At 38.0% G+C, this 18,528-nt stretch overlaps 1 protein-coding gene across 5 annotated transcripts in view; it reads left to right on the plus strand.

The window, feature by feature from the left end:
• The window catches only part of EIPR1 (EARP complex and GARP complex interacting protein 1), a 115,371-nt gene that overhangs the window by 7,020 nt on the left and 89,823 nt on the right, over window positions 1-18,528 (plus strand). For all 5 annotated transcript variants that reach the window (XR_012834389.1, XR_012834390.1, XR_012834391.1 and 2 more), the window contains exons 2-3: window positions 6,454-6,537; window positions 12,562-12,694. Coding sequence is in view for 2 of the 5 variants with exons in the window: in XM_075747249.1 (XP_075603364.1) it covers window positions 6,454-6,537; window positions 12,562-12,694 (217 nt within the window). In the remaining 3 variants the exon portion in view is untranslated. The remainder of the gene's footprint in view (window positions 1-6,453; window positions 6,538-12,561; window positions 12,695-18,528) is intronic.

An 18,528-nucleotide genomic window follows, 5' to 3' on the forward strand; every position in this document is an offset into this window, starting at 1 on the left:
TGGACTCCAATATTTTTAACCTCTTACGTGCACGTCTCACAAGAACTTATGAACACAGTGTAGAGATTCAGTCCATTACGGTTCCACAAAGCACTTAGTTTAAACCAACCTTCTCTATCTTTTTGAGATTTGTCATTGTGATCCTCTGGATCATCTCTTGCTGTTGTCAAGGTCCATTCTCTCTGCAGGGTCTGTTCTATTTCTTTCTCTCAGAGGCTTTCATTATTCTGCAGATGGTCTAAATTGTCATGGTAAGGTAAAAGGTGGTCTTTGCCCAACATCACACTGAGCTTGGTGTAGGCATGGACAGCATGCACAGTGTCCAGTTAGTGTTTTCTGCATTCTGGCACGATTGCTGTTTCTTCTGCTTTATCTTTACAGTGCTGTTTGTCACGCTTGCATTCTAAGTTTTTGCATGCCCTTTGCATTGCATTAATAAATATCTTTTTTGCAGTGGATTTGTAGTTTCGGTCTTTGTTGTCCTTTTCCTTTACATGTAATGCATTTTGGGATCTGTTTCTAAGACAAGGGAGCAACTAGCTTAAATGGTGGCAAACCTGTGTCTTAATTCAGGGTGAGCCTGTTAGTCTGTTGACCATAGTTACTATGTATGCAGTAGAATCTGTTAAGCATGTGTGCCTGAATGCAGCAGTACACAGTCATGTTTCCATATCTCTAATTAATCCCTCAATGCATTTAGTAAAGGAAGGACTTGTCTTCTGGTAATGGGGTAGGTGATGTTTGCTTTCTAGTTACATGTGCACTAGCTATAGTTTCCATGATAAGAGTAGTACCAGGATAGAAAGTTTTCTATATCATTTATTACTTACATATTTGCATATGGAGAGGTGGTGTGAAGTCTTAAATCTGAAATGTTCTATCTCCAGTGGGAAATGCTAACACAGGATTTCAATCATGTATAAAACTAAAAAAAAAAATTAGTTTTTTGCTTTCTTCTCTGGTAAAATCTCCTACACTCAGCTTTAAATGACTCATTACCACCCCCACCCTCTCTTTATGATCTCTGTTCCTTCAAGGTGGTGGTGGTCTTCACTATGGGCTTAGTTTTACTTTTTCTGCTGTGGTAGACAAAGTTTTACTTCTTCTGCTGTTCAAAGTTCATGCAAAATTTGTGGTTCTGCTACTAAAAGTATAGCAGCTGTATTACCTTGGGAGCAGATGATGCATTATGAACGCTTTTATAATTTTTATTTTTGCACGCATGCATATGGTTATTCCACTCCAAGTGTGTAATTTATGGCTCTCTGGGGTACTTCAGGATGCAGTAAATGAAAATGCCAGTTTGCTAGGTTTGCTGGACTAGATTCTGTCTCCCTGACTGGTATTGAACTTCAGTGAGACTATTGCCATAGGCTATTCAGTTTTATACTTCTACTTAAGTATGAATTCACACCTTGTTTTAGAAAATTAAAAAAGAGTATATGAGTTTTAACTGTACTATAGGAGGCTACAATGCTCTCTTTAAAAAAAGAAAAAACTCTCGAATATGGCATGTGGAACTTAGTATTTATCATTAACACTTTAAATAATGTATTTAAGTACCTGCAATATTCCTTACACTGGAGTCCTAAGATTTTTTTTTTTTCCCCTCTCATTTCTACCTCAGCCTTACTTTTTTTCCAAATTGATTTTGGCGCCTTGAAAGATTCTGGGTGGGTAAGAGTGTCTAGTCCTGTGATGCACAGAGTACTAGTCAGGAACGCCTTTGGAGTGTGCTGTTGCCATTCCCTTCATCTCTGTAACAGTTGCTCAGCCATACAGAATTTTTTTTCCCCTCTCTGAAAATGCAGGGATAAATTGATAATTGTTACATTCCTTTGGTTTTCTGTTTTGTGATTGTGTGCAACCCTTAATTTAGTGGAATAAATGAGAATGAGGGAGGCTACAGGCTACTATGCAAAATAAATACATAGACTTTGAAAAGCCTCTAAGGAGGGATGGTTTGTTCAGGTTCCTTGGCAGACTTGCATGACATTGAGAAGTCTTTGGTGTTTGCTTTCCAAAGGCAGGATCTCTTTTGTGTTAGCTGAGTGGAATTTGGACTGCACGTTTATAAACTTCATTCTGGACTGTTAAAATATTTGGTTAGAGCGTCTATCACAAGCAAGTTGCCTCCATATCACCTCTGTTTTATAAATCTTTACCTGCTTTAAACCATGCATATTTCTTCATAGAGCTGTTGGTGAATATGAAATTTGGACATGTAACCAAAAGGTTCTTTGTGGTTCATGATGGTTTAATCTTCACTTGATAACAATTTTTTCCTAGTCTTAGGCCTTCTTTAAAAATGAAATGGTCATATGTTGTTGCATTGTCTAGAAGCATCAGTTAGGTGTAGCTTTGCTGTGACAGCGTGTGAAAGGATGACTTGTTTTCTCACTGTTTGCATCTTTCAGTTTTGTGTTCTGAGTACCTTCCATGCAATGTGGCAGTTTTCTTAGTAAATAATATTTTAATATCTTAGGTAGTAAACTCTTTGGGGCTATATGCAGTTTAGTGTTCTGTGGATGCTGACTTCATAAAAATAGTAAGCTCTATTGGTTTAGATTACAGAATCACAGATTGGTAGGTGTTGGAAGGGACCTCTGGAGATCATCTAGTGCAACCTCCCTGCTAGAGCAGGGTCACCTAGAGCAGGTTGCACAGGATCGCATCCAGGCGGGTTTTGAATATCTCCAGAGAAGGAGACTCCACAACCTCTCTGGGCAGCCTGTTCCAGTGCTCGGTCACCCTCAGAGTGAAGAACTTTTTCCTCATATGCAGATGGAATTTCCTGTGTTCTAGTTTGTGCCCATTGCCCCTTGTCCTGTCACTGGGCACCATTGAGAAGAGTCTGGCCTCATCCTCTTGTTATCTGCTCTTTAGATATTTATAAGCATTGATAAGATCCCCTCTCAGTCTTCTCTTCTCTAGGCTAAACAGACCCAGCTCTCTCAGCCTTTCCTCAAACAAGAGATGCTCCAGTCCCCTCATCATCCTTGTAGCCCTTTGCTGGACTCTTTCCAGTAGTTCCCTGTCTTTCTTGAGCTGGGGAGCCCAGAACTGGACATAATATTCCAGATATGGCCTTCACCAGGGCAGAGTAGAGGGGGAGGATAACCTCCCTCAAGCTGCTGGCCACGCTCTTCTTAGTGCAGCCCAGGATACCATTGGCCTTCTTGGCCACAAGGGCACATCACTGGTTCATGCTTAACTTGTCCACCAGCACTCCCAGGTCCTTCTCAGCAGTGCTGCTTCCCAGCAGGTCAACCCCCTAACCTGTACTGGTGCATGGGGTTATTCCTCCCTATGTGCAGGACCCTACACTTGTGATTGTTGAATTTCATTAGGTTCCTCTCTGCACAACTCTCCGGCCTGTCCAGGTCTTGCTGAATGGCAGCGCAGCCTTCTGGTGTGTCGGCCACTCCTCCCAGGTTTGTTTCACCAGCAAACTTGCTGAGGGTACACTCTGTTCCCTCATCCAGGTCATTGACCAGTATGTTGAACAAAACTGGACCCAGTACTGACCCCTGGGGCACACCACTAGCCTGTAGGCCTCCAACTAGACACTGTGCCGCTTATCACAACCCTCTGAGTCCTGCCATTCAGCCGGTTCTCAACCCACCTCACTGACCCCTCATGAAACCCACACTTCCTAAGCTTGCCTGTGAGGATGTTATGGGAGACAGTGTCAAAAGCCTCACCGAAGTCAAGGCAGACAACACCCACTGCTGTCCCCTCATCTACCCAGCCAGTCATGCCATCATAGAAGGCAATCAGATTGGTCAAGCATGATTTCCCCTTGGTGAATCCATGTTGACCACTCCCGATAACCTTCTTTTCCTCCATATGCTTAGAGATGACATCCAGAATGAGCTGTTCTATCACCTTTCCAGGGATGGAGGTGAGGCTGACTTGGCTTGTAGTTTCCCAGGTCCTCTTTCTTGCCCTTTTTGAAGACCACAGTGATGTTGGCTTTCCTCCAGATTGATTGATATTAATTATATTATGCTTTTTGTTTATTTTCTATCTAGTAGTTGCAGTTATGAGGCAGGATGCTTTTGTGAAAGATGTTATTCGCAACCTGTTCTGACAGGTTACAGTGCAATATGACAAACTTAAGGCAGTCTTCTTGATCTTGACAGCACTCCAAATTCAGTTATGTTGTTCATCACAAGGGTTACTGAGTGTCTTCATCGTCTGTTGAAATAACTTTTGTTTCTCTAAAAATAACTCAGAGTAGACAAAATTAGACATATCTTTGTGCAGGAGAGAACTAAAACTCCATTGTACTGTTATTTCTATTATGAACCAGATCTTCCTGATTTTTGAATGATTGGTGAATTTGAACCTTGCATTCTATGAATGTTGTAGTCTTTTATGGCAGAGAATAAACAGTAGTGAATTTCTTGTGAAATTTATTTAAATATTTTTCTCAGGCCTTTTTTTTCCCTGCAAAACAGGAAATAATTTAAAAATATTTTGAAGAAGGGATAGAGAAGCTGATGACAAATGTTACCGTCTATTGACATAACTTTATTTTGGGCACTTTGTGTCTAACCTATGCATTTTTGAAAGCAGCATAGTAAGACATACTCAAAAGGCTTTAAAAGGGGTGAAAACCCCTCTTTATTTTATTGAAGATCTTGGAGGGATCTTCTTCTGTTTGACTTACAGAAAGAACAGAAGGTTGCTTGATTGAAAGAGATACATAGCTGTTGGCTTATTTCTAGTGTTTTCTTCAAAATAATTGAAAACAGATCTGAAATGAAAAGGAGCTCTTGCCAAAGATCTGCAAATGTAAATTCTGTTCAAGACAAAAGAAAAGCTTCTCTGCAATCTTCTTGGTGAACTTTAGTCATTTCTGTCAATCAGAAACACTGTCTAGGCTTGTTGTAGGTAAGTGCTGCATAAATAGGAGAGTACAAACAAATTGGTATGGAATCACACTGATCTCTGATCTGCATTTGAGTATGTTTTGAACACAAACTACTCACTGAATCATATTCTCTAGTGCTTTATATAGGAAGAAATGTTACAGTACTAGTGTATACTTATGAAGCTCACTGCATTTTTTAACTTTTTATGCTCAATCTTAAGCAAAATATTACATTAAATCACACATTTTAGATGCAAGATAAGAAGTATCTACTCTGTAGGAGTTCAGGGCTTATTCTGAAAAATGAGTTGGTTCTTATTGTGCCTGCCAGACAAGGGCTAGTATTGTTTTGCCTTATTTAAGAAAAATCAAATCTCTTCAAGTTGCTATGCTAGAATTCAATTATTCTAAGTTTATATATTGTGATATAATGTTATTTCAAATATTCCCTTCCAAACCTCTAGGCATCTTTCTGATAGTAATTTAAAAATAAGTTTTAAACAGGACTATATTGAAGCTAAGTGTTCCTGAATCCAGGCTGTAATCATTAGGTAGTTGCACAAGGGGATGGCAGAAGGAAGGGCCATTCAGCAGTTAATTGAATCCTTCTGAAGTATTAGTTTGCAATACAGGCTTTAGAAGAGATCTAAGAGACTATGCCAAATACGATGTGAATTGTAAAGGTTTGTTTTTCTGTTTTGACAAAAAAATCATATTGAACAATATTATTAGAGCATCTTCTGCGTGGGAAGTAGTGGGTATTCCTCACAGTTTACTTATGGTTGCTGAAAGTGCCTTTGACTTTAGTTTACTTTCCATTTCCTCAAAATTAGCTAGGAGAGTCTCCACTAATGACTAGTGCAAACTAGCAATTGTGGTTTTAGTTCAAGCTATACTTTATTTCTCAATGTGTCCCATAGCCCTTAACTGTTTTGCTTTCCTTCCTCCAAGACTGTGGTTGGTGCAAGTTGAAGTAAGGCAGAGAGTCTAGCAGTCTCACTAGCAATAATACAACAACAAGATTGTGACAAAATTTTGATAGGTAAATAGCAAATTATTTCTCCTATGATTCAGACAATTCTTATCTCTAGTGGCCTGGAGTGGAAAAGAAGGGCTTTGTTTTTTAACTTTCTTCTAAACTTGGTGGTTAATGGTAAAAAAATGAATTCATTTTTATGCAGGCATCTCCAGTCTGAATGGTTTGAAAACTTCAGCGAGAACAACCTCTTTCTTAGATATTGTAGCTAACATTTAAGAATTGTCCATTGTTCTATAAAATTTTTTCAATTGATACAGAAGAATTAGTTTGGAAAAGCTCCTATAATATTGAATATTATCACTGTTACAGTGAAGGCCAGATAATGTATTTAACACTTGTACGTTACACACTTCTCTCAAATGTGAGAAAGTGCACAAAAAATGTATTAACCGAAATAGACATAAAGGGCAGGAAAGTCTGCAGATTGTAAGAATGTAATACTTAAAATTATAATTGATATGTAAGCTTCAAAATTTTTCATGAAATTAATGTATTGCATTAATTGGACTTTTCTAATGGCTTTCTTCTTCCCTAGGCACGAGCTTTAACACCTCAGACAGCAGAAACAGATGCAATAAGATTCTTGGTTGGAACACAGTCTCTTAGATATGATAATCAGGTAATTTTTCTGTCAAATGTCAGTTGTAATTTTTTTCCTTTTTTCTTTAACATTGTTCCAATACCATTTATCCTCCTTTCTCCCTCTGTTGAATTTGAACATTAAGTGATAGTCAAGTTGAAGACTTCTGTGAGTAGAATGTGAAGATATTGGTAAGAAATGTAGGTGAATGAAAACTGTGTAAGTTTTCTGAAAATTAAATTACTCTTCTAAATCGTATGACTAAGATTAGTAAAGGAACTGCCGTATTGTTGTTAATTGAAATCTATAGATTCTCTGGAGCCATCTTTAAACCACAGAAGAGATGCAAAGTAAAAGAAAAGTCTTTAAGCCTTGATTGCCTCTAATGGGACTCCTGGTTCATGCACAGTTCTGTGTACGTGAAGCTTCATAAACTGGATTTTTCATTATTAATTATTGGCAATCGGCTATATCCTTTCTTATAACAAATTTAAAAGCAATTTAAAGTAAAATTTGAGTGACTTTCATGGCTCAATTTCTATTGGGCTGTTTCCTCTGCAGTTAAGAGTACAATACTTCTGATTGTACAGCCATTTTAATTTTTGTGACTGAATTTCAGTAAATGCCTTCATTCTGAAAGAAGATCGTGAGGCTCGAAGAATTAAAAGCTGTACTGAGTGCAAGTGGCGAGGCTTTGGTAGCAGGGGAACTGCAGTGGTGACCTCTGTGAGAAGAGGCCAGGGGTTGCCCGTGCCAGACATGGCAGGTTCCAGTGAACCCACCACAGGACACAGCTAAGCCGGGCAGCCTGGTGGCACCTATGTTAAAATACTTAGGAAAGGAGAGAACATGCTGGATGGAAAGAGCAGGAAGGAACAAAGACTGAGAAACAGCAGAGGTAAGACCAAGGTCAGGAGGAACAGAAGGTGCTCCATAGTGGAGCAGGTATCCACTGCAGCCTGTGGAGCACCTGTGCCAGAGCAGGTGGATGTTCTTGAAGGAACCATGACCCATGAAGACCCTGTGCTGGAACAGAGTGAAAGCATATCAGAGAGAAAATGCTATGTGCTGACCATAACCACTACTGCCCCACACCCCCCTGTGCTGCTTGAAGGGAGTTAGAGCAGTCTGGAGTGAAGTGAAGCCTGGGAAAGGGGGGAAAGAATGGGCCAGTTTAAGTTTTATCTTTTTCTTTCCCACTACCCAAATTAGTAATTACATTTTAATTTTAATTGGCAATAAATTAATTAGTTTACCCAAGTCAAGTCTGTTTTGCCTGTAGCAGCAATTGGTAAGTGATCTCCCTGTCTTTAGCTTGGCCCACGAGCTTTCTCATTCCTATTCTTCCTATTTTCTCCCCCTGTCCTGCTTGCGGGGAGGAAGTGGCTGGGTGGGAATCTGGCTGTTAGCCAAGGCTGACACCCCACAGAAACTCCTACTATGAAGACAGTCACCAACTCTTCTGGAAGTGGTCTGTAATGCACTGTACAAAACGAACTTGGAACCATAGCTCTGGAAGATGTGAGCTGTCAATTCCCAGTGAGGTTTAGAGTTTGTTACTCAATGATAATACTGCATAAAGTTCAAGGAAAAAAATATTCAAAGGTATAAGGGGATGGAGCATTCAGTTTCTTTACGTTTTGGGTAATGCTTGTGAGACCAGTAACAAAAGAAGTGGCAGGACAAACTTAGTTAAAAATGAATAGACAAAATCATATTTTTCATTGTGCTGTCCCAGATGGTCTTCATACATTTGGTTATAATGTGTTCTCTATGTTATTTTTTACTTTTTGGTTCAACTAATTAAATTCTGATACAAAATTGTAGTTGGAGAATGATTCTCACTTGTCAATTGATATCCAGCAGATCTTCAGTAATATAAATGTTTTGATTCAGGTAAGTTGATTGGGCATATACTCTGTATTTTAGAAGTATCTCTATATACACGTATTTCAACTTTATTGAGTATACTTTTCTTTTTCCAATGAATAACACTAATAATGGAAATGCAGGATGCTTCCTAGGGTATTAACAAATGTTTAGGGGTTAGTGGCCTTTAGCTGTGCCTCAGGCCATCAGCTCCTCTCAGCTAGTTGCTAATCCCCAAGAAGTGCCCTAGGCCTCAAGTCATTATTGCTTAATTCAGCACTAGGTTCTCTAGATTTGCTTAAAAACTTTTTTTTAGTTACCTAACCTAACTTACAAGCTGTCTTGCAACCTCTAGTGCTTGACCAAGTGCATCACAGTGAGAGGTTTCTTATGCAGTGCCATTATGTGCAGAATATTTCTTCCCTTCTGGTCATGGACAGGTGTAGTGCGAATAAAAGAGCAGTAGTTGCACAGCTGGCATGGCAACTTCTGCCTCATTGAGGTTTATTGCTGTATGAAGCAATTTAGGCATTCATAGCAAAATATTTCCGCCAGATCTCCTATTAATACTGCTATTTCAAAGCAAAGGAAAATGTTTGTAAGACTTTGTATTCTGTCAATATTTGATATATTAACAGTGTGTAGTCCTTGGCATTTGGTCCTCATAACTTGCTGGAAATTGTTTAAGCAATTTCTTTTTGATGCAAGAGATGTGTTCTACACAGTGTAGTTTTAGAACTTTTGTCCTCAGTACTGGCTTTTTACGCTGTTCTTTGATGCATTTACTGTATGCTTTGGAAGCATAAAAAGGAAGTATACATCACTTATTCTTTTCTGAGCTCTCTCAGAAGTCTCCAAGTTATTTCAGTCTTGTGTTTTAGAACCTAAAATACTTATTTTTGTGGGTTACCTTAATGCATGGTATTATCTAGTCACAAAGCAGGGCATTGGCCGAACTAAAACAGTTCCCCAGTCTCTCATGACCATGAGTGCCTGATGAAAGAAAATGAATTATGGAGATTGTGTAATTGAAGAAAAAGAGATATTTTGAGTTGAAATTGGTTAGTTTTAGTCTCCCTTCCTTAGTAATTTCCTTAGCAATTAATAATTCTTCCAGATTTTGAGAAGAACTAAATAGTTATTTGTTCTCATTCAAATCTCACTACTTTTCTCCTCAATACTTAGACTTGTATTCAGTGGGAATTTTTCCCAGTGTAATTACAGCAGATTAGTAACTCATTTGAGTAGTTACTGGTAGTAGAATCAGTCATTTCTAAGAGGTGTTTTCCACAAGGATCATGTTCCACAAGAGCTATGATTACACTTATCATTAACCATTACAGTACAGTCATGTTTAGAAAGTTCTCTGTATGGACTTAACTTAGATGTTTTCTATTTCCTCATCTATGGTGTCCATATGCTGCACTAACTCATCCATGGTAAAACTCATTTCTACACTCCAACAAGAAAAGTTAGAAAGGTCATGATTCAAGAAATGAAGGATAACACCCCACAGAACTGAAGCTTGTCCAGGTCTGTCAGACAGTTATTATAGGTGATGATTTCTTCAAATATTTGTCTTCGTGGCACCACACTGGTACAGTTTTTGGTACTGGAACATTTTCTATGAAAATTCTTTTGTCCTTAGGATTTAGCAAAATCACTATTCTATATGATAAATACTATTTAGCATGTATTCAAATCAACATGATTAAGATTATTGGCAGAAAAACATTGGGGGAACTTTTGCAGTCCTTTCTGTTAAGCTGATCAACTTTTTCTGGTAGACTGTGTTGCTTGGCATAGCTTTGAAAGATGTAATTTTTCAACTCAAAAGGGTATAAACAATATTCTTGCATAAGAATTAAATTTCAGATTTCCTAAAAGTCTCAGTCTGGACCTTTAATCGGTTAACTGTGTGTTCCAGCAGAGTTTCCAGCTATCCATGATGTCAGCTGAAGCTGAAACATAACAGCAGAGGAGAAATTGGTTATTTGTGCCTTCAAAGGGCTTCACATGGGGTAAAGAGCGCTCCCTTAGCTTCTGTGCTGAGTGACCCTGTTAACCTGGTTACTGTGGGTAAAGAATGTGTGTGACTGCAGTAAATGGGATTTAGATCTGTGGTTCACCTGCAGGGACTTGGGTTGAGCTGCCAAGGGAGGCTCCAGTGACTCCAAGGGAAGGTTGCCTTCCCCTGCTATTTTTTTTTTTTTTGACACAGCTGAAAACAAGCACATTTAGCAGGTCTGATTGTGCCTTACATGGGAATAACTTATATAATACAATAACTTTTAATTTTTGAACTATGACACATCTGCACATATTTCATGGTGTTTCTGTGTTAAATACCCAATTCAGGAAACTTCAGAGATCCTCTTCTTTATGCTAAAGTCAATTACCAGTATTTTGCTGTATAAAAATAACAACTTCTTGCCATGAGTCTGTTGAAAATGTTTTACCTTAGAGTTGTGAATATATTGCTGTTCTTTACCTTCCAGTTCTGTGCTTGTAAAGTAGCTGTTAAACTTACAACTCAAACTGTTGACAAGTCAATTCATAAAATCAAAATGTATCTGATTAGAGTAGCATAGAAGGCTGAATAGATGAGGTCTTTCAATTTTTATTAGAAAAAACCCCAACAAACCAAGGGATGAGATTAAACTGATCTTTAATGATGAAATGAGCAAGAGCTTTCTGTTAGACAGAAGCTCTTGAATTGAGATACAGAGAGTAGATCAGAGAAAGGATGTACAGAAAGGCAAAGCAAAGTGAAATGATAGGTAAGTCTAACTGATATTACTCTGGGGAGTTTTGAAAGGCAGGAGGGTCACTCTTTAGGTTGGACTTGAAGATGGTTATGCAGTTGGTGGGATAGATGGATTGTGTCCTGATTCCTAGGCAGATTTCTAGGTTCAGGGCAACGAAGTCTGAAAAGACAACTTGCTAATCAACTGCAGAGGTGCTTACATGCCTTGGATGATAGAGTGGAAGAACAATGCAGGTGATGAGTGTCTAGCATTATATTTGAAGGAGGAGTTGCTGATGACAGTGTTTGGCAGAGAAAGAAAAAGGTAACATGTAAATTCAGCCCTTTGAAAAAACCGAAAGTATATAATATTACCAATTTAGACTAAGTTGAGACCTATTTAGCAGCTTCTATATTTGAAGAAAATTTTCTGTCGTATTGTGTAGCTAAGATTTTTGCAGTGATTCAGTAGTTAATTCAGTAGACAGGCTGAATTCAGTTATTGTGATAGGATGTCTCTTTTTTCTCTTTGTTGTTCACCCAACTTTGCTAATGAATTTTTAATGCGAATACAATTCTCTAAAAATTGTGGGTCTTCTACAATTTATTTTTTCACTGTTGAGCTTAGTAGAATTGGTCCCATGAGTAAAGTTACTTGTGTATGTTGTGCCAGGCTAGAATCTTTCTCAATTTCTTCTATTTCTGAGGCAACTATAGAAGAACAACTAACTAAAAATAGGGAGGAAAAATGACAGTAATGTAGACCTATTAAAAAAACCAAAACCAACCAAAAACCAAACAAAAATCAAAATCACAAAAAGCAAACCTAGCTGTATGTCTTTTAAAAGTCTTATCTATGTATTTAAAAATTACTGGTTTTCTTCATATTTCAGTTCAACACTTTCCATATAGTATAAGAAGTATTGTAGATTTGTATATTGGTACAGATATGTGATTGCTGAAGTGAACTCTCAAAAATGTCTTACTGAATTTATAGCATTTGTTTCAAATGAGAGTCCTTTCCCTCTCTCCCCTTCTTTCTTTGTAGGATGTTTGAATTCGATGATTTGGATACAGAATTGGTGCAGATATTTAGACTAAGGATAGTAATGTTGTTTCTGTTTATTGCTACAAGAAATGTTGAATTGCAATACAAGTGGCTTATTTACTATTAGCCATAAAATGAAAAATCACCTTCAAGATTTAAGCTGTAAAATTGAGAAGAATAAACATGGTGTTTCCTCAAAACAGGGCAATTGCTTGTGTTTTTCTAGAAAATTATATCCTGCATGAAATCAATGATATACTAAATTGTTAGTATAACAATTAATTAAAGTAGATATTGGTTATAAAATTCTCATTAAATTGTTCTGTGCAGTCATCGTGTATAATTAAGACCCACAGGAAAACATTTGAAACCCTAATGTTCTCTTTTATTGTATTTGCAGATTCACATCATAGATTTTGATGATGAAAATAACATTATAAACAAAAACGTTCTCCTTCATCAAGTGGGTGAAATTTGGCACATTAGTACCAGTCCTGCAGATAAAGGTGTACTAGCAACCTGCTACAATAAAAGTAAGTCCTTTTTAACCATGTTAAACTTGTTTAAGTGTTTTGATATTTTTGAATATGCAAAGACTATCTAGCTATGTGTAAACACTGTAAGTTGGAGTTATCAACACAGGTATTTTTCAAAAAATCTGCTGTACCTTTGTCTCTCATCCTTAGGTCATTTTGGTTAGAAGTCTACTTTTGCATTCATGTCAAGGAAAGTAGCAAAATAAAAGTATTGCTTGCCTGATTAATGCAAAGCACGGCAAATAAAACATATTCCTGCTATTTTAGGCTTCATTCTTTTTATTGTTTTATATGTTTGCTTTTGACAGTGGAAGTAAATGTCTTTCAAAACAGCATCAGGTCAGCATCAAGCTCTCTTTAAAAATGCAGGTGAAGTTTATATACAATGTTATTTGTTATATGTTTAATGCAGATACGCCCACAAAGAACTATAAATTCTTATCTAAATACCTCATCAGAAACAGTAGGAATGCCCCTTGTGTAACCTAACACAAAGGGCACAGCTATTGAAATTAAGGATCTGTGTGCATTTCCTAGGTGAGACAGGTGTGAAGATTCTCTGTATGAGGCTTGAAAAATCCACTTGCATCACTTGGGAAAGGGAGTACTTTTCCCTCTGACAAGCAAGAAATTTGTGCTATCAATTGGAATAAATATTATTTCTTCTAGTAAATATTAGTCCATTCTTTCATGGAAATACAGTCCAAGAATATGAGAATAAGGTAGTGATTTTCAGATTTTGTGCATGTGTGGACAGCTGTAGAGATGTGAATTCCTGCTGCTCAACCTTGTGGCTCTGTTAGAGAGAAGGTTCCAGGATTGCTCAGTTCTCCTAGTTCTTTTGGATTGAAATAAAAGCACTAAAATTTTAATTTCCTTCACAAATTTTACATGAATATTTAAAAAACAGTTCTAGAAGTGTGTTGGTTTTGCGTGGCAAGGTTTTGGTAGCGGGGGGGCTACAGGGGTGGCTTCTGTGAGAAGCTGCTAGAAGCTTCCCCTGTGTCTGATAGAGCCAATGCCAGCCGGCTCCAAGACGGACCCGTCGCTGGCCAAGGCCAAGCCAATCAGCGCCTCTGTGATAACATATTTAAGAAAGACAAAAAACAGTTGGAGAGGGCTTTTGCAGCCAGAGAGAGGAGTGAGAAGATGTAAGAACATCTGCAGACACCAAGGTCAGTGCAGAAGGAGGGGGAGGAGGTGCTCCAGGCGCCAGAGCAAGATCCCCCTGCAGCCTGTGGTGAAGACCGTGGTGAAGCAGGCTGTCCCCCTGCAGCCCATGGAGGGAGGATGAGGGGGTGTAGAGATTCCACCTGCAGCCCGTGGAGGACCCCATGCCGGAGCAGGTGGAGACACCTGAAGGAGGCTGTGACCCCGTGGGAAGCCCGCGCTGGAGCAAGCTCCTGGCAGTACCTGTGGATCCGTGGAGAGAGGAGCCCACGCCAGAGCAGGTTTGCTGGCAGGACTTGTGACCCCGTGGGGGACCCACGCTGGAGCAGTTTGCTCCTGAAGGTCTGCACCCCGTGGAGGAGACACGTTGGAGAAGGCCGTGAAGGACTGTCTCCCGTGAGAGGGACCCCACGCTGGAGCGGGGGAACGATGAGTCCTCCCCCTGAGGATGAAGAAGCGGCAGAAACACCGCGTGATGAACTGACCGTAACCCCCACTCCCTGGGTGGGGCGGAGGTTGAAGCTGGGAGTGAAGTTGGGCCCGGGAAGATGGGAGGGGTGGGGGGAGGTGTTTTTAAGATTTGGTTTTATTTCTCATTCCTCTCCTCTGTTTTGCTTAGTAATAAATAAGATGAATTCCCTCTCTAAGTTTGGTCTGTTTTGCTCGTGATGATAATTAGAGAATGATCTCTCCCTGTCCTTATCTCAACCCGTAAGTTTTTTTTTCATTGTACCTTTTCTCCCCTGTCTAATGAAAGAGGGGAGTGATAGAGCGGCTCTGGTGGGCACCTGGCCCTCAGCCAGGGACAACCCACCACAAGAAGATAGAGTAATAAAGAGCTTTTTCTGTTTTCTAAACTGAAAATGATTATATTTTCTTTAAAAGAGAACACTAAAATGGTATTGGCCTGTTCTTTGATTACTTTTTACTCTCTGGTTGACTTACTAGAGGTAACTTCCTCACCTTGCCAGTGATCTGTGGAGAAAATGAGAAAGCAGTAATCGGGCCTGAAATTCTAAAGTTGTCTTAGTAATTTTGTGGCTAGTTTCAGAGGAGAATCTGAGAAAGTTGTCTGAAGTTTCCTTTAAAGAAAATTAAAACAAGTTTCTAATTTTGTTTCTCTAGCCTTTGAGTTGATTGCATTTTTTTTTTCTTAAATAATATTGTACTGCATGGAATAGTGTGAAATATTGTAAAGAATTTACCTCTTTTCCCCTACATAATTGACTAGCAAGGTGATATGAGATAGCTTATCAACTCCAGTATTTCATGTATGTACTGTACCATTTAATGTTAACCTTAATTAACCTTAATGTTAACCTTAAGTCTTAATTTATTCAATTTGTATCTGTTTTTGAGCTGAAGCGCTGTTCTAGAAAGTATGGTTAAAACAAATAATTTTATACTCTCTTCTCAAAGGTCTATATTTTAAGTTTTCCGTTCCTTATAGCATGTTATAGCAATTCCTTATAGCAATATGCATATTAATTGAAAATCCTCTTTGGAAGAGAGCTTACTGAGATTGTTTGGATGGATGCTCAATTCTGTCTCTTTCTGTGAGGTTTCTGATTTTCATTATTGGACCTATTAATTCATATGCGTGTTTTCTATTCTAGCTTCTTTGTGTTCTAGATTTAGTTTACCTAGTTTCTGAACACTAAGCTTTATTGTTTGTACTTCATGCATCTTCATTTAGAATCATCAGCCATAAACTTTCTGCAGAAGACAAGATCTGATTCTTAAATGATTATTGACAACTCTAAATAACAGCGTATAGAACAGAAAGCACATAGCATGGGGTTCTAATAATAAGGAATACTAAATTTAGCAGACAACTTATTTCAAGTAGTAATGCAACCAAATTAAGCAATCGAAACCTTTAAAACACTTTTATGTATTGCATTTGTTTTGTTATTTTAAAAAGACTCTTAAATATTTTCCTCATTGAAGTACCAGTCAAATGAGATGATGCTGTCAGGAACAGTCATAGATATTGTGACCATCTCTTGTGTCTGAGCCCAGTAACTCTGGCAAATCTGGACTGTTGTTGAACTGGAAGATTGAAGAAATGTGTGTGTGTGTCCGTTATAAATAGCTATTTTTTTAAAAAGTTGCTTAAGTAGTGAAATGTGGCATTGAAGACAAGTGGAATCGTGCATTTTACATTTCATAGCTCATTGAAGTAAGCTGATGGAATAGGGTGAAGCACTCACAAAAAAACTTGGAAATTTCTTCTTTTATATTGGGAGAGATACTGAGTTTTCTGCTACTTTCTCACACTTACAGATTGTTAGCATAACCAAGATATGAATAAGGTCTTATGTTGCTTCATGAAAAAAAGATGTAGTTGGTGCAAACAGAAGAGTGCTTTTTTCACAGCTCTCTTGTTCTTTGTTTTTTGTCTAAGAGAAATATGCCTTTCATATAGGAAGTCTGGGGAATGTAATAATGGTTGAACTGAAAGAGTACCACTGTGTACCTACTTTGAAGAGAGAGGCTTCGTTAACTTTTTAAAAGCATTTTGCAGCTAGTGATAGAGAAAAATATTGATTCCTGAATAATTTCCTTGTTTGTTTTAGCGTTTCAGTCATCTGGACTTGCTGTTCTTCAGAGTGCATATTAATTCTTTTTCTAGAGCTGACATGCAAGATACAAGATTTCTCTTTAAACATACTTACCCTAGATTTTATCTACTCTTCCTTTTTTGAAATCGTACCATATTTTTAAAATGCGGTGAAAAATCTTTCTGCAGTATCCAGTTGTTATCTCCTGTAATATTATTGAGAAATTCAAACTCTTTTTTTACTTAACTACTTGACAGTTAATACTACTGCCTCAAAAAGTCAAAGATGACACTAGCAGTCTTGCTGTATGTTTTGAAATACAAGGGATCTGATGTGATTTGCTTCTCTCTTCTCTTGTAGCGATAAAACTTAGCAAAATGATGTAATACGCCTAGTTGTTAGTATCTGCTATGTGCTAAGAATGGCATGAGGGGAACCAATACTTATATTCAGCTGGTAACGGTAGGTTATTTGTGGGGTCAGGAATGAAATGGACAGTTGTAAGCTCTCTGTGTGTGTTTGAGAAGTATGCTGATATAATAATGTTCTGAAGTTTTTACTTTTCTGGTTGAGAGAGGCCTTGAATTGGTGTAACAGGGCTCTCAATCAAAAGTCGAACAATCCTCTTGGATGGGAAAGTTCCTATGTTTGGGTTTTGGTTTTTTTGGTTGGTTGGTTTTTTTCTTTCTTCAAAGAAGGCATTTTAGCTACTTCTAACCATGATGGTGTGGGATTTTACAGATCTGAAGCTTTTTTCATGTGTGTTGGATATGTATGTATGTTTGGGGGTTTTTTTTGTTTGTGGTTGTTTTTTGTTTGGGTTTATGTTTGTTTTTTTCCTGTAATGTATATACATCATCTGCCTGCAAAGTCATAGTTATGAGACTTTTTTCCCTGAATCATACGGGTAGGAAACCTCCTTCAAAAGCAATGATACTAATGTAGAAACAATCCACCCCCATCACTCTCTGGGGGGTTTACAAATATGGTTTTTTCCTGCTTCATGGATATGTGAAATGTTTTTACTTGTCCTTGACATGTGTAAGTGAAAGAGGCATAAGGAGGTAGATCTTCAAATGTAGATGATGATGATTATTATTACACCTACTGAAAAGTCATGTGAAAAGCATTAACATAATAGCTAGGCTTCCATGTCAGTGAAAATTAATTTCCTTGTTGTCCACTAGGTTATTTTTTTAAGTGCTGACTCCTGATAAATTCAGGGTTGGTTCCCCCCCCGCCATGAATGGCTAAACTTGCAAGTGACCACAATTCAATCATCATTTTGAAATGAGCTTTTATTTTTGAGAAACTCTTGGTAAGATCTACCAAAAGTGCCAAATACAGTGTACTTCAACAATTGGAGACAGGCTCTCAACTCCTATTTTTAGCAGACAGGTCAAATAAGAGTTACTGCCCTTTTACATGAACCCCATCAGAATATTTACTGGTATATTGATTCTGCAATCTCTTTAAATTCTTATGCTTTCGAGAAAAGTAACTTCCCTAAAAAGTAAAATAAGGTGGCTTAGATAACTTTCTTGTTCTCAAGAAGCCACAGAGAAATTTAAATCCTTGCTGAATATGCAGTTTGGGAGCTATGTTCTCTAAATAATGAATAAAATTAATTTAAATGCTGCTCTGTATTCTTTTGTTCAAGATATTTTACTAGGGTATTGTTATGTAAGTAGGTTTTAAAAAGAGAAAAAAAATTCCTTTCAGGTCAAAACCCAGGAAAACTCATTTTCTTGTTAGTATCAGTATTTACTACTCTGATTTCTAATTTTGACATTGCATCATTAATAAAGACTTGTATCTTTTCATTCTGGATGGTGGTATCAACTAGAATAATACTGGTTCCAATGGCACTGGAACAAATACATCTTTGGGTATTAACCAGAAGTTTCATGTTCTAGGCCATTTTGTCTTAAAATAAGGACATAACTGTGTAACTGTCTTCCACTCCTCCCCATGCACACACATTAAAAACACGGATTTCGAAAAATTGCATAATTGCCAAGGGATAACTTACTCTGCTCAGTTCCTGTCTTGATTACAGTGGTCCCCCCTCCCACCAATAATGGATATATCACTTAG

Source organism: Balearica regulorum, chromosome 3 (assembly GCF_011004875.1).
Source record: "Balearica regulorum gibbericeps isolate bBalReg1 chromosome 3, bBalReg1.pri, whole genome shotgun sequence".
Taxonomy (NCBI): domain Eukaryota; kingdom Metazoa; phylum Chordata; class Aves; order Gruiformes; family Gruidae; genus Balearica; species Balearica regulorum.